The sequence below is a fragment of the Notolepis coatsorum genome (genome assembly GCF_963971535.1).
Source record: "Notolepis coatsorum genome assembly, chromosome: 12".
NCBI classification, from domain to species: Eukaryota; Metazoa; Chordata; class Actinopteri; order Aulopiformes; family Paralepididae; genus Notolepis; species Notolepis coatsorum.
In genome coordinates this window covers 5,798,573-5,813,323 of record NC_140176.1, presented here as the reverse complement: position 1 = coordinate 5,813,323, position 14,751 = coordinate 5,798,573, and the positions used below count along the sequence as shown (strand labels likewise).

General features: G+C 40.6%; 1 protein-coding gene across 2 annotated transcripts in view; it reads left to right on the top strand.

Annotated features, from left to right (window-relative positions):
- Positions 1-303: 303 nt before the first annotated feature.
- Positions 304-14,751, top strand: part of hus1 (HUS1 checkpoint clamp component) — a 34,665-nt gene continuing 20,217 nt past the window's right edge. The window contains exons 1-6 of one of the 2 annotated variants that reach the window (XM_084326673.1): positions 304-439; positions 1,711-1,838; positions 2,896-3,072; positions 3,588-3,695; positions 4,503-4,577; positions 5,553-5,652. In XM_084326673.1, coding sequence (XP_084182799.1) covers positions 388-439; positions 1,711-1,838; positions 2,896-3,072; positions 3,588-3,695; positions 4,503-4,577; positions 5,553-5,652 — 640 coding nt within the window. In that variant the 5' untranslated portion in view covers positions 304-387. Of the gene's footprint in view, positions 440-1,710; positions 1,839-2,400; positions 2,425-2,895; positions 3,073-3,587; positions 3,696-4,502; positions 4,578-5,552; positions 5,653-14,751 lie in introns of those variants that run through there. The other variant, XM_084326674.1, reaches the window with a different exon arrangement.

The window sequence follows — 14,751 nt, the reverse complement described above, 5'->3', positions numbered from 1 at the left end:
TATAATCCTAAATGCCATTACAAATGTATTGAGCGTTGTTGTTGATCTCTGCTGTTTTAAGACAGAATAATATCACAATTTACCACTTAAGAGCTCCCAAAGACTCAGATGAACTTTAAAAAATTAAATTAGAGTACATGTATTTTCTTTTTCATACAAACAGACTTGCGCGACCATAGATATGTGTTCTATAGATATCTATGTGCGCGACTACCACCGGGAACTATGTAGGTGCTGCCTGTTGTTTCCGCCGGGTGTTTAATACGGACGGACCAGATGTTGTGCGCTTCAAAACATGCCCCGCCAGCAGTGAGTTCACCAGAGAACTGAGAACTGAGGGGAGAATTGTAATTTTTGTTTGTATTAAATGTAGTTTCTGGGGTCAAAATGAAGTTTCGAGCTAAGATGATTGATGTCGGCTGTCTCAACCACTTCACTCGTAAGTTACTGTGAAACTGTACGCATTGAACTTACAGTTTGTCATGATGAATTGAAAATGGTGGAGTCGGGACCCTGATGTAAACAAGACGAAAGTGTTTCTCTGGTCTGCATCCCCTTAACAATTGTGTGTATTGAGCCGTACTGTACTGTACCCATTCTGCAATCTGTTAAATAAAGTTTTCATTCATTCATTCATTCATTCAACGCTTACAAGTTACAACATGACCTAAAGTACTTTCTTTTTTGGACGGTTAAGATTTATTAACCGTCCTACTTCCACTGTGATATATTGCATATTGAGCTGTATTACCTTTGAGTGTTGGTGATTTATTGTACTTTTTAAATTGATTGTGTGTGTTTTGTACTCTCATTGCCATGTACACTCTGCTTTGAAAACGAGCGTCTCCCACAATGACTCCCGAGTTTAAATAAAGTATATAAATAGTAACAATTTATAGAAAACTGACATATGGCTAAGACTACTTGATGAATTGAAAATGGAGGACCCTGATGTAAACAAGTCAAAAGTCTTTCTCTGGTCTGCATCCCCTTAACAATTATGTGTATTGAGCTGTACTGTTGTACCCATTCTGCAATCTGTTAATACAGTTTACCAATCAAACAAAGCTCTAACGTGAACAGTCTGCGCCTGCTAGACTAGGTTGTCTAATGACTGTTAATGATGCTAAACTATAATAGAATATTTTATATATTTGTGTGCAAAACATGGTAAGACAGGACACTTCTTGGAACAAGACGTGGCTTTAGTTGTCGTTTAGTCAAATATAAAGAGGCATACAGTAGCTACTTCAACTACAGAAGCTCCATGAACATTTCTAATTTTCACTACCTTTTATGGTCCATGGCTTGAATGTTCAGTCTATTTTTCAATGGGTTTCACTCCCTGATAGTCTAGGGATGGCCATCATAGGTGTAAGAAGTCAATCCAATAACTTCTTGCTTCTAATTATTGAGGCAAATATTTGACTTTCACATTTTGGTTATGGTTAGAATAGATTCAATTAATTTAGGTGTAGGCTATTAATATATATATATATATATATATATATATATATATATATATATATATAATAGGCTAATATACAAACTGTCTGATGTAGTCATCAATGATTCAATATAACGAGGGATTTGATTCATATCAACTCAAGAGTGATGCTGTGTGTAATTCCAATCAAATTGTACCTATTTAAATGCAGTGTGTATATATATATATATATATATATATATATTATTTCTCCTCACCTCCAGGTGTGATTAACACCATCTCCAAACTGACCAAGACATGCACCCTGCGACTGACTCCCACCAACCTGTTCTTCATCCTGCCTGGCAAGGTGGCGAGCGGAGGAGTCAGTATGTGGTGTGAACTGTCTCAGGTAGGAGGAGTCAGTATGTGGTAGGAGGAGTCAGTATGTGGTAGGAGGAGTCAGTATGTGGTAGGAGGAGTCAGTATGTGGTAGGAGGAGTCAGTATGTGGTAGGAGTCAGTATGTGGTGGTAGGAGGAGTCAGTATGTGGGAGGAGGAGTCAGTATGTGGTGTGAACTGTCTCAGGTAGGAGGAGTCAGTATGTGGTAGGAGGAGTCAGTATGTGGTAGGAAGAGTCAGTATGTGGTAGGAGGAGTCAGTATGTGGGAGGAGGAGTCAGTATGTGGTGTCAACTGTCTCAGGTAGGAGGAGTCAGTATGTGGTAGGAGGTGTCAGTATGTGGTGTGAACTGTCTCAGGTAGGAGGAGTCAGTATGTGGTAGGAGGAGTTAGTATGTGGTGGTAGGAGGAGTCAGTATGTGGGAGGAGGAGTCAGTATGTGGTAGGAGGTGTCAGTATGTGGTGTGAACTGTCTCAGGTAGGAGGAGTCAGTATGTGGTAGGAGGAGTTAGTATGTGGTGGTAGGAGGAGTCAGTATGTGGGAGGAGGAGTCAGTATGTGGTAGGAGGAGTCAGTATGTGGTGTGAACTGTCTCAGGTAGGAGGAGTCAGTATGTGGTAGGAGGAGTCAGTATGTGGGAGGAGTCAGTATCTCAGGTAGGGCTGGGTATCGGAAAAGATACTATAGTAAGGAAAGAGCAAAGCAGCACCAATGGGAGGAAAATGGAGCAGTTCCTGAACTTCTTCTCTCCTGTGGGGGCGGGGCGTTTACACAGGTGCTATCGTTCACATTGTGAGATCGCTGGTCTCAAACAAACTTGTTTTGCTCTTGCCCTTGGCTTGAAGGCTAGTAAGCGTATATCCCCCTTGGCTGAGTGGTAGATGTTTGGCTTCCTGTGTGAGGGGGCCTGGGTTTGAATTCGGGTGGATTTAACACATGTGTGAGTCGACCTTTTATGATGACAACAATTTGGAGCGTGCTTCTGTTCAAGTAGCCGGTTTGCCAATATTAATCAAACCTTTTGGTGTGTGTGTCTGTCTGTCTGTCTCTGTCTCTGTCTCTCTCCAGGCGAACTTCTTTGACGAGTACCAGATCGAGGGCCTGTCTGCGGAGGCCAATGAGATCTACCTGGAGGTGGCGCCAGAGAACCTGTCGCGAGCTCTGAAGACGGCCCAGAACACCAAGGCCGTCAAGATCAAACTCACCAAGAAACACTGTCCTTGTCTCACGCTGGCTGCTGAGCTGGTGAGGGAACATCTATTCACATCCAATCAACTGTGTGATTATTATTAACGTCACGTCTTTAAACCTGCCTCACTGTGACTGCTGAGCTGGTGAGGACCAGTTCATTTATTTTCTCTTTTTCTTCCCTTTGTTCTCTCTTTTTCTTTCATTCTCTTTCTTTCTCTCACTCTATCTCCCTCTTTCTTTCTTTCTTTCATGGCTGCATATTCTTTTATATCGCAGCTTTTATCCAAAGCACTTTATAATTTTGTTCCTCACATTTGACCCATTCACTCACACATTCACACACCGACGATGGAGGCGTGGTGCAAGGTCCTGACCTGCTCATCGGGAGCAATTAGGGGTTAAGTGTCTTGCTCAAGGACACTTCGTCACGCTGCCCGGGAGGAGCGCGAATCGAACCGGGAACCTCCGGGTTACCAGACGACTGCTCTACGTCCCGAGCCACTGTCACTTCATTCACTTTTTCTCTCTCTCTCTCCGTGTCTCTCTCTCCGTGTCTCTCTCTCTCCCAGCCCACTCTGTCCGGCTCTAGTCGAGTGGTGACCCACGACATCCCAGTAGACGTTATTCCCAGGAGACTGTGGGAGGACTTCAAGGAGCCCAGCATGCCCGACTTTGATGTGAGAGACAAGTCACACAGTTAAATCTACACCAAGAGACAACTGATGCACCTAAATAACAAGTCACACAGTTAAATCTACACCAAGAGACAACTGATTCACCGAAATAACAAGTCACACAGTTAAATCTACACCAAGAGACAACTGATGCACCGAAATAACAAGTCACACAGTTAAATCTACACCAAGAGACAACTGATGCACCTAAATAACAAGTCACACAGTTAAATCTACACCAAGAGACAACTGATTCACCGAAATAACAAGTCACACAGTTAAATCTACACCAAGAGACAACTGATGCACCTAAATAACAAGTCACACAGTTAAATCTACACCAAGAGACAACTGGTGCACCTAAATAACAAGTCACACAGTTAAATCTACACCAAGAGACAACTGATTCACCGAAATAACAAGTCACACAGTTAAATCTACACCAAGAGACAACTGGTGCACCTAAATAACAAGTCACACAGTTAAATCTACACCAAGAGACAACTGGTGCACCTAAATAACAAGTCACGCAGTTAAATCTACACCAAGAGACAACTGATGCACCTAAATAACAAGTCACACAGTTAAATCTACACCAAGAGACAACTGATGCACCGAAATAACAAGTCACGCAGTTAAATCTACACCAAGAGACAACTGATGCACCTAAATAACAAGTCACGCAGTTAAATCTACACCAAGAGACAACTGATGCACCTAAATAACAAGTCACACAGTTAAATCTACACCAAGAGACAACTGATACGGTGTTTATCTACTGTGTATTGATGAGTTGAATGTGTCTTGCAGGTCAGTATCTATCTTCCTCCTCTGAAGACCATGAAGAATGTTGTAGACAGAATGAAGAATCTCTCTAACTTCCTGGTAACCAACCAATCAGTGGATTACATTTTTGTATTTATTTATGGATTTTTTCTTTTTCTTTTGTTCAATGCTACCTGTTTATAGGCTCGTAAGGCTCTGTATGGCTGTCCACATACAAACTGGATAGGTTGTGTGTTTACGGTCTAGAGCAGAGTGGATAGGTTGTGTGTGTTTACACTCTAGAGCAGAGTGGATAAGTTGTGTGTGTTTACACTCTAGAGCAGAGTGGATAGGTTGTGTGTGTTTAAACTCTAGAGCAGAGTGGATAAGTTGTGTGTGTTTACACTCTAGAGCAGAGTGGATAGGTTGTGTGTGTTTACGGTCTAGAGCTGAGTGGATAAGTTGTCTGTGTTTAAACTCTAGAGCAGAGTGGATAGGTTGTGTGTGTTTTAGAGCTGTCCCCGAAGCCTGTTTTTGGGATTCGGACTTTATCAGGGTTTTTTCAAACGGACGTTCGAACCTTCGTTTTTAATAAAAAATAATAATAAAAAAAGTAATTTATTTTTATTTAAAAAAAATTATATCATCCAACTAAATCCTCAATTTGAATAAAGTCTTTTTTTTATTAAATCAACTTTCTTTAATGAATATAACTCGTCAGTTTCGTCAACATAAATAATCCAATAACAAGGGCACGGTTGGTACAAAAGTGATGGTGACGTCTTGATGGAGCGCCGAGTGCCAAGTGGATGCAGACAGGCTACATCATTTATGATAAATGTTTTATTTAAATTTTTATGATGCGTCGTTTTTTTTAATAAATTCGAATGTTGATTTAGAATTTGAATGCCAACGTAACGAACGAAGGTTAGAACGTTGGGGCTCAGCCCTAATGTGTTTACACCAGGAGCGCTGTCTTAACAAAAGGACACTTCCTCGTTCAAAATGTTTTATTTTAATTTAAATAGCTGTCGGACACAACAGATCAATGTAGCCGCCTTTTAATGATCGTGTAATTGTGTGTGTGTGTGTCAGGTGTTGGAGGCCAACATGAGTGGCGAGATGAACCTGAAGATAGAGACTGACCTGGTGTCAGTCACCACTCACTTCAAAGACCTGGGCAACCCTCCCTGGGGTAAGAAAGATAGTCACTCACCACGCACAAGACTTTCTCTCCCCTGACATGTTCTTTTACCCATTTTCAATGACGTCGTCACAAGGTGGTTAAGTTGCTTTTAACTCTTTCAGTGCCACGCCTGGTTTTCCGTTTTACCGCTTGAATGCCACCATCGGCGCCAATGTTAACGTTAATATCGCCTAATCTATGTTTTAAATTATGGCTATGTGTCTAATCTGCCCATCGCATTATCAAATACTATTTTCCAGTCAGTGCTGTGAAGGCAGATTGTTTTTTTTTCGCGTCGTTTCCGTTTCAGAGCAGTTAGAAAAGCCCCCGTTTTGATATAAAAAACAGCTCATTCTGGAGCATTCTATGAAAATCGTCTTTTAGTGGAATATTCCACAACGTTGATATTCGTCGGCCTTTTTATGAATCGTTTTCAAATAAACGCTAGATGATCAATATTATACGTGCACGCAAGCACATTACGGCCGCGCACTGATAATCGCTCCGTTGATTTCCTCACAGACTTTTACAGTGAAACCGAAAGAAGACATTTCACAAAACAGCTTATAACTTCATCAAACTTACTCCGATTATCCTACCACTGATAACATAGAGTCCTTACCTGACATCAGATGGTATCCAACTGGTATATTCCAATTCCTGATCACCATTCGAAAAAATCGATACGTGTATGGATCCAACGCGACACTGTAGATCTCCATGATCCGCGGGGATCTGAGGCTCCAGAATGAACTGTGGTAACCCCGGCTGGATCAGTGAACTGGAAAATGTGGAGTACCGGATTTTTTCCCCCATTCATTTTCATTGAGTCCATTCCAAAATCACTTATGTCATCTGGGAGACGACAGGGGGCGCTTTTTTCCACAGTGATCACCGGCGCAGCTCGGCTATACTCGGGTAGGCTCGGGTGATGCAATAATTTTTCAGATCGCAAAAAAATAATAATAATAATAATTCCGAGAAATCTCGTGAGTGGCACGCAACCACCTATAAAAAAACCTGAGAAATCTCGTGAGTGGCACTGAAAGAGTTAAATTACTTACAGGGTTCGCACAAGGTCCTTGACGTGCTAGATTTTTTTAACAAGGTGCTTAAAAAGTCCTTGAAATTCAAATCAACCATTCGCATTGAAAGTTTTGTTCATCCATGATCAAATGGTTCTGAATCAAGAAATCGTTTTTTTTGTTCTGTTTGAATCAAATCTGACTAGTCGCTGTCTCGCGCGCTCCCAACTGCTTTTCCTCATTTCTTCTCTGTGTGTGATGCTCTAACTGGCAAGCAGGCCAAGAAGATTCTCTCTGAGGATCTCTCCAGGGCCTCTCTCTCTCTCTCTGAAACATTCCGGGGGTTCCCTACTGTGGTTCTCTTTCTACAGAAAAGAGACACGTAATACTGCATGAAGATAATGATTAGGGGTGCAGGGAAAATATTTATACAGTGATTTATTGTGATATTTAGCGTGCCGATATTATATTGAGATACAGCGACGCCAAGTATTGATATTTTGTTCTTGACAATCCCACTTTACTGCAATAGAAATGATTGAATGAGGTGAACAGACTGAAATGGTTTTTATTTTATTAGATAAAACTGATATTTCTATTGCAGATGTTAACAGAGATTTCAGTTTTTAGCATGTCTATTTTATTATCCTATTTTATTATTTGTGTCTTGGCACAATCGAGGCGGGCATGGCCACCTTAATTTCACTACATGTCTTGTGTATGTACGTGACAAATAAATATCTTGAATCTTATAATAATAACTTTATTTGTATAGCACTTTTCATACAGAGGTTGCAGTTCAAAGTGCTTCACAACAGTAAAAAATACAGGCACAAGCAGGCATAAAAAAGATAGACAGGTAGCAAGGTATAGCAAATCACAGTGTTTCACATTAGGATCTAGCATCCCAATAGGCTCTCCGCTTACAGTTTTCAGTAACACAAATAATAAAAATTGTTTAAAATGATTCAGTTTAAAAATAGTCTAAAAATTATAAAATAGAACGGACATAAAAAATACAGGCATGAGCGAGCATAGCAAGGTATGGTAAATCGCAGTGTTTCACATTCTAGCATCCTAATAGGCTCTCTATTCAGTAATACAAATAATCACAGTGTTTCACATTTGGATCTAGCAAATAATAAAAATAGTTTAAAATGATTCAGTTTAAAAATAGTCATCAGTAAGAAGTAACCGACACATGAATTTGATAGGCAGTGTATAAGAGTAGGCAGGGTAAGAATAGTGCAGGTAAATACAAGTTGTGTCAGGATATCCCTGATGTTTCCTCTTGCCACTAGGTGGTAGCAGATATCTATCAGTGAAATGCCTGAGCAAAGAATCTTGTACTTGCTGTTTCAACTGAACTTGAGTGGTTCTAAAAATGCTGGTTTGTGAAAGAAACAGAAACGGAAAACTCTCTCTGAAATCCCATGAGACAGGAATGGTTGGAGCGCGGACCGTACGCTTAACGTTACCGTGAAAAGTTTGTTGGGACAGTTTTATCTAAAAGATAAAAACAGCAGTTTACAAATTGTGCCAACAACATGTCGCCCCACTTTGCGTAGCGTTCATAGACTATTGATACAGAAGAAATATGCCATCCATGGGCAGAGAGCTGCAATAAGCATTGGCAGGGGTGTAAAAGTACTTGAGTAATTGTACTTCGTTACAATACTGTTTTGGGGGATTTGTACTTTCCTCGAGTATTATTAGGTTTTGTGCGGGCCGGGGCTCCACTCCACTGGTCAAATTACTTACTCGTGAGCAGTACGTCCGTTGATAAAGAAAAGCAATGTCCACAGCCGCTCCGTGTATAGTAAAGCTATTCAAATGGTTTATTTGTACTTTTACTCAATTACATTTCAGAGAAAAAAATAAAACTTTTGACTCCTTACATTTAAAATGCAGACCTACGAAGTACAAATATCGCAGGTCCAACTTTTTTTTTTTTTTTTTTTTATTGGTCTTTTCCCCCCTCCATTTTCCTCCGATTTTCTCCCATCCCAATGTTAGTCGTATGCCAATTCCCAGTCCCTTCCTGGTCGCTGCGCACTTACCCCCCACAGTCAGATCATCTGGGAGAGTGGAGGCTACCACGTGCTTCCTCCGACACACGTCCAGCCAATCACCGCTTCTTTTCACCTGGCAGCGCGGATTCTCATCGAGAGGGCGTAGCGTGTGGGAGGATCACACTATCCCCCTCACGTCCTATCCGCGCTTAGCAGGCGCCCCGACCGAACTGTAGGAGTCGCTGTTTACAACGACCCGGACCCACCCCGCCAGCTTCTCCCACCCTCTAATACAGCCAATTGTATTAGTGCAGACGGCCAGCCAAGCTGGTGACAACCCCGGAGCTGTGAGCTGGATTCGAACAGGCGAATCCAGCTCACAGCTCCGGGGCTGGTGACGAACGCAATCTCCGCTCGGCCACCTAACCGCCTCTGCAGGTCCAACTATTCTAATTAGTACATTTGTTTCTCTGGCCGAACTAACGTTAACGTTACTTTTTTTTAGTACTTAAGTACATTTAAAAGTAGAAACTTTTTTTTTACTTTTACTCAAGTGTGTTTTTAGCCAGATACTCTGACTTTTACTTGAGTAAGATTTAGAGATGGTACCCATACTTCCACTTAAGTATCATTTCTGGGTACTTTTTACACCCCTGAGCATTGGGTATACAGTACTGATGTGCATTGTTATGGCCGCGGCGTCCACTCCAATCCAACTTTTATAAATATTTTCATATTTAAAGTTTACATTTTTCACAAGCAAGACAATACAAACATGACGAGACAAACTAAGACAAAACTTATAATAATACTAATAATAACAACAACAAGGGGGTGAGGGGGAGTGTTACAATGCCTGCCTTACCTATAAAATCCTACATGGCTTGGCTCCTCCCCCCCTCTGTACTTTCATAAAACAGAAAGCATCTGCCGACAGATATACCAGGTCTGTAGTCAGAGGGGACTGTGTCGTCCCAAACAGGAGGTCTGCTTTTAGTCAGGCAGCCTTTTCCGTGAGAGCAGCACACACCTGGAACAGTCTGCCAACACGGCTCAGGGAGTATCAAAGTTACATCTCATTTAAAACTAACTTAAAATCATGGTTGAGAGATGGTCAAGTGTGCGACCATTTTAACTGAGGGGTTGTATTTTAATGTATTTATTTGTATGTATTTTAGTGTATTGTAACCTATACTGATTCCTACTGTGTTTTAATTACTGTACTATGTTTTTTAACTGAGGGGTTGTATTTTAATGTATTTATTTGTATGTATTTTAGTGTATTGTAACCTATACTGATTCCTACTGTGTTTTAATTATTGTACTATGTTTTAATTATTGTTGTGCTCATGTCACCTGCCCCAGAGACTACAGTTGAAAATTAGCCAACTTGGCTAAACTGGCATATTAACGGTCAAATGTTCCTTAATATGCACTGTCTCTGTATTTTAAACCAATAAATAAAAAAATAAAATAAAATAAAAAATACAAAGGTTCTGTAGTAGACAAGCATATCCATCCGTGTGCTGCTCCATGACGGGGAGCAACTCAGCCCTCTCTCTCTCTGAGTCAGCTTTCAGACGCACGCCTGCTGATGATGTTCTGGAAGACGTGGTGGATGGTGCTCTAGACCCTTTCCTTTCCACGACGCCGGATGCACTGTCTTCAGGCCTGACCTCCTCTTGGTGCTTCCTAGACGCCGCCCTACGCTGACGCACCGCTTTCATCCATGTCTCAACCTTTTCTGTGAAGTTGTAAAATGTGTCAGCCTTCCTCCTGAACCATCCATCCTGATATTTCTTCATCCCCTTTTCTGATCTCTTGTTCATGGGTTTGCTTAGTGCCACCTGGACTGAAGTATGAAGCTCACAGAACTCTCCAAATAGCTTGTTGAATTCCACCAATCTTGTCTGTACACCTTCCAAGTTACCGTCGTCGTCCTCCTCCATTAATTTATTCATCTGCTTCATGCCACCAGTTAGCTGACCTAGCTTAGCTTTCCTCTTATTGATGGTATGACGGACATCTTCCTCATAGGCCTTTTGTGTCATCTCAGCCTTCTTCTTCAGATTTTTTGTTGTTATCCTTCTTTCACCATTCGAGTAGTTCATGTTGATTCCTTTTTCCATTTGGAACAGAGTTTTCTTACTAATATGAGGGCCGACGTTCCACTCTACTGGTTAAAATTGCTTACTCGTGAGTAGTACGTTCGTTGATAAAGAAAAGCAATGTCCACAGCCGCTCCAGTGCAAAGCAAAGATATCCAAATGGTTTATTTGCGAAGTCTTTCTTTACAGAAGTGGTCCTAAATCTACTTTCCTAAATATTCCTGTCACTACTACAAATACTACTACAAGATACAAGTACTACTACAAGGTAAGAAAACTGTATTTTCCCAGTCTCCAAAATCACCGCCGACTCGACAAATGAAAATTCCTTCGTAATGTGAAAGCCGTTAAATCCACTTGCTGGCTCCTAGCTTCAGTCCATTGTTGAGTCCGGTCGACGATGCAAAATTGCCGTTCTGAGAAAACGTCCGCTTATATAGAGACCCAAATGTTCTAGAATGTTCGGTTATGACATCATACAGTGACATCACGAAGGTTCCATAACTTTCTATCATGACGTCATACTGTGGTTCTAGAATGTTTTATGTTCTAGAAAGGTCTATTACGACGTCACCACAAACGTTCCAGAATGTTCTATGTTCCAGAAAGTTCTATTATGACAAATACGACGGTTCTATCTAAATCCAATCAATATTAAACATTCATATAATACAATAACCTAAATATATAGCTTTGGCTCCTACAATAGTGATCTAATAAAGTTCCAGGGACCTTGAAGGCCATCGGGCCGATCACTCTCTTGAAGAGACAGAGCAGCCTGTTCCATTGATGGCAAGTCCATGAAGTCCTTGCGCCAGTTCTCCAAACTGAAGCAGTTCGGTTTGTGTTCTTTCCAGTTCAATAAAATAATCCGTTTGAATGCTAGAAAAGCCAATGCTACAATATTTTTTACAATATTTTTTTTGCTTTGCAATCCAATCCAACTTTATTTGTATAGCACATTTAACACATTCACGGCCAGGGGTTGCTGTTTACCTTCTGTATAGAACGCCAGCACTGTAAGTCAGAGGTATTACAGAGGTATTAGTTTGATCAGTACAGTTTATAAATTATACTCAAGTGTTCTTAATAATAGATTAAATAAATACTTAGAATATAATGAAATGTTGGTGGATGAGCAGAATGGGTTTAGGGCTAAGAGAGCTTGTATTGATCATGTTTTTGTTTTATCATCGGTGGTGAGAGCCAGATTGGACGAGGGCAAGAATACATTTGTTTGTTTTGTTGACTTTAAAAAAGCCTTTGACTGGATTAATAGAGAGCTTTTGGACTATAAATTAATCTGTTCTGGTATTGATGGTCTATTTTATAAGGCTATCAAAAGCCTGTATAAGGCCCCATCTGCCTGTCTGCAGCTGAATGATGTTAGGACCGGCTGGTTCCCCACCCCATTCGGTGTAAAATAGGGAGATGTGCTTTCTCCTACTTTATTCGCCCTTTATGTTAATGACCTGGCGCAAGAAATCAAGCAAGCCAATCTTGGTATTCCAATAGATAATATAATCCTAAGTATTTTATTGTACGCTGATGATATTGTTTTGTTTGCAGAAAATGAAGCAAATTTACAAAACATTAACAGTGAAAAAACACAGATTATGCACTTCAGGAAAAAACACGAACAGCAGAGTAGCTATAAGTTTCAATTTGGACCAACGCCCCTGATTTACACACATTCTTATAAATATCTTGGTTTCACCTTTAATGAGTGTTCTACCCTGGGGGAAGTTAATTTCAACGGATGTCGGGGCATGATCGGAAATGACTATACTATGGTACTTAGTAGAGATTACATTATGTAGTAGTTTTTCATCTAGCAAAAAGAAGTCTATCCTCGAATACGTGTGGTGGACATGGGAGAAGGAGAAAAGTTTATCGGTAGGACATTTATGTGAAATAAGTGTGTTTTTAGCCAGATACTCTGACTTTTACTTGAGTAAGATTTAGAGATGGTACCCATACTTTCACTTAAGTATAATTTCTGGGTACTTTTTACACCCCTGAGCATTGGGTATACAGTACTGATGTGCATTGTTATCCACTCCAATCCAACTTTTATTTATTTTTTCATATTTAAAGTTTTTATTTTTCACAAGCAAGACAATACAAACATGACGAGACAAACTAAGACAAAACTTATAATAATACTAATAATAACAACAACAAGGGGGTGAGGGGGAGTGTTACAAAGGTTCTGTAGTACACAAGCATATCCATCCGTGTGCTGCTCCATGACGTGGAGCAACTCAGCCCTCTCTCTCTCTGAGTCAACTTTCAGACGCACGCCTGCTGATGATGTTCTGGAAGACGTGGTGGATGGTGCTCTAGACCCTTTCCTTTCCACGACGCCGGATGCACTGTCTTCAGGCCTGACCTCCTCTTGGTGCTTCCTAGACGCCGCCCTACGCTGACGCACCGCTTTCATCCATGTCTCAACCTTTTCTGTGAAGATGTAAAATGTGTCAGCCTTCGTCGTGAACCATCCATCCTGATATTTCTTCATCCCCTTTTCTGATCTCTTGTTCATGGGTTTGCTTAGTGCCACCTGGACTGAAGTATGAAGCTCACAGAACTCTTCAAATAGCTTGTTGAATTCCACCAATCTTGTCTGTACACCTTCCAAGTTACCGTCGTCGTCCTTCATTAATTTATTCGTCTCATTCATGCGACCAGTTAGCTGACCTAGCTTAGCTTTCCTCTTATTGATGGCATGACGGACATCTTCCTCATAGGCCTTTTGTGTCATCTCAGCCTTCTTCTTCAGATCTTTTGTTGCTATCCTTCTTTCACTGTTCGAGTAGTTCATGTTGATTCCTTTTTCCATTTGGAACAGAGTTTTCTTACTAATATGAGGGCCGACGTTCCACTCTACTGGTTAAAATTGCTTACTCGTGAGTAGTACGTTCGTTGATAAAGAAAAGCAATGTCCACAGCCGCTCCAGTGCAAAGCAAAGTTATCCAAATGGTTTATTTGCGAAGTCTTTCTTTACAGAAGTGGTCCTAAATCTACTTTCCTAAATATTCCTGTCACTACTACAAATACTACTACAAGATACAAGTACTACTACAGGGTAAGAAAACTGTATTTTCCCAGTCTCCAAAATCACCGCCGACTCGACACATGAAAATTCCTTCGTAATGTGAAAGCCGTTAAATCCACTTGCTGGCTCCTGGCTTCAGTCCATTGTTGAGTCCGGTCGAAGATGCAAAATTGCCGTTCTGAGAAAACGTCCGCTTATATAGAGACCCAAATGTTCTAGAATGTTCGGTTATGACATCATACGGTGACATCACGAAGTTTCCATAACATTCTATCATGACGTCATACTGTGGTTCTAGAATGTTTTATGTTCTAGAAAGGTCTATTACGACGTCACCACAAACGTTCCAGAATGTTCTATGTTCCAGAAAGTTCTATTATGACAAATACGACGGTTCTATCTAAATCCAATCAATATTAAACATTCATATAATACAATAACCTAAATATATAGCTTTGGCTCCTACAATAGTGATCTAATAAAGTTCCAGGGACCTTGAAGGCCATCGGGCCGATCACTCTCTTGAAGAGACAGAGCAGCCTGTTCCATTGATGGCAAGTCCATGAAGTCCTTGCGCCAGTTCTCCAAACTGAAGCAGTTCGGTTTGTGTTCTTTCCAGTTCAATAAAATAATCCGTTTGAATGCTAGAAAAGCCAATGCTACAATATTTTTTACAATATTTTTTTTGCTTTGCAATCCAATCCAACTTTATTTGTATAGCACATTTAACACATTCACGGCCAGGGGTTGCTGTTTACCTTCTGTATAGAACGCCAGCACTGTAAGTCAGAGGTATTACAGAGGTATTAGTTTGATCAGTACAGTTTATAAATTATACTCAAGTGTTCTTAATAATAGATTAAATAAATACTTAGAATATAATGAAATGTTGGTGGATGAGCAG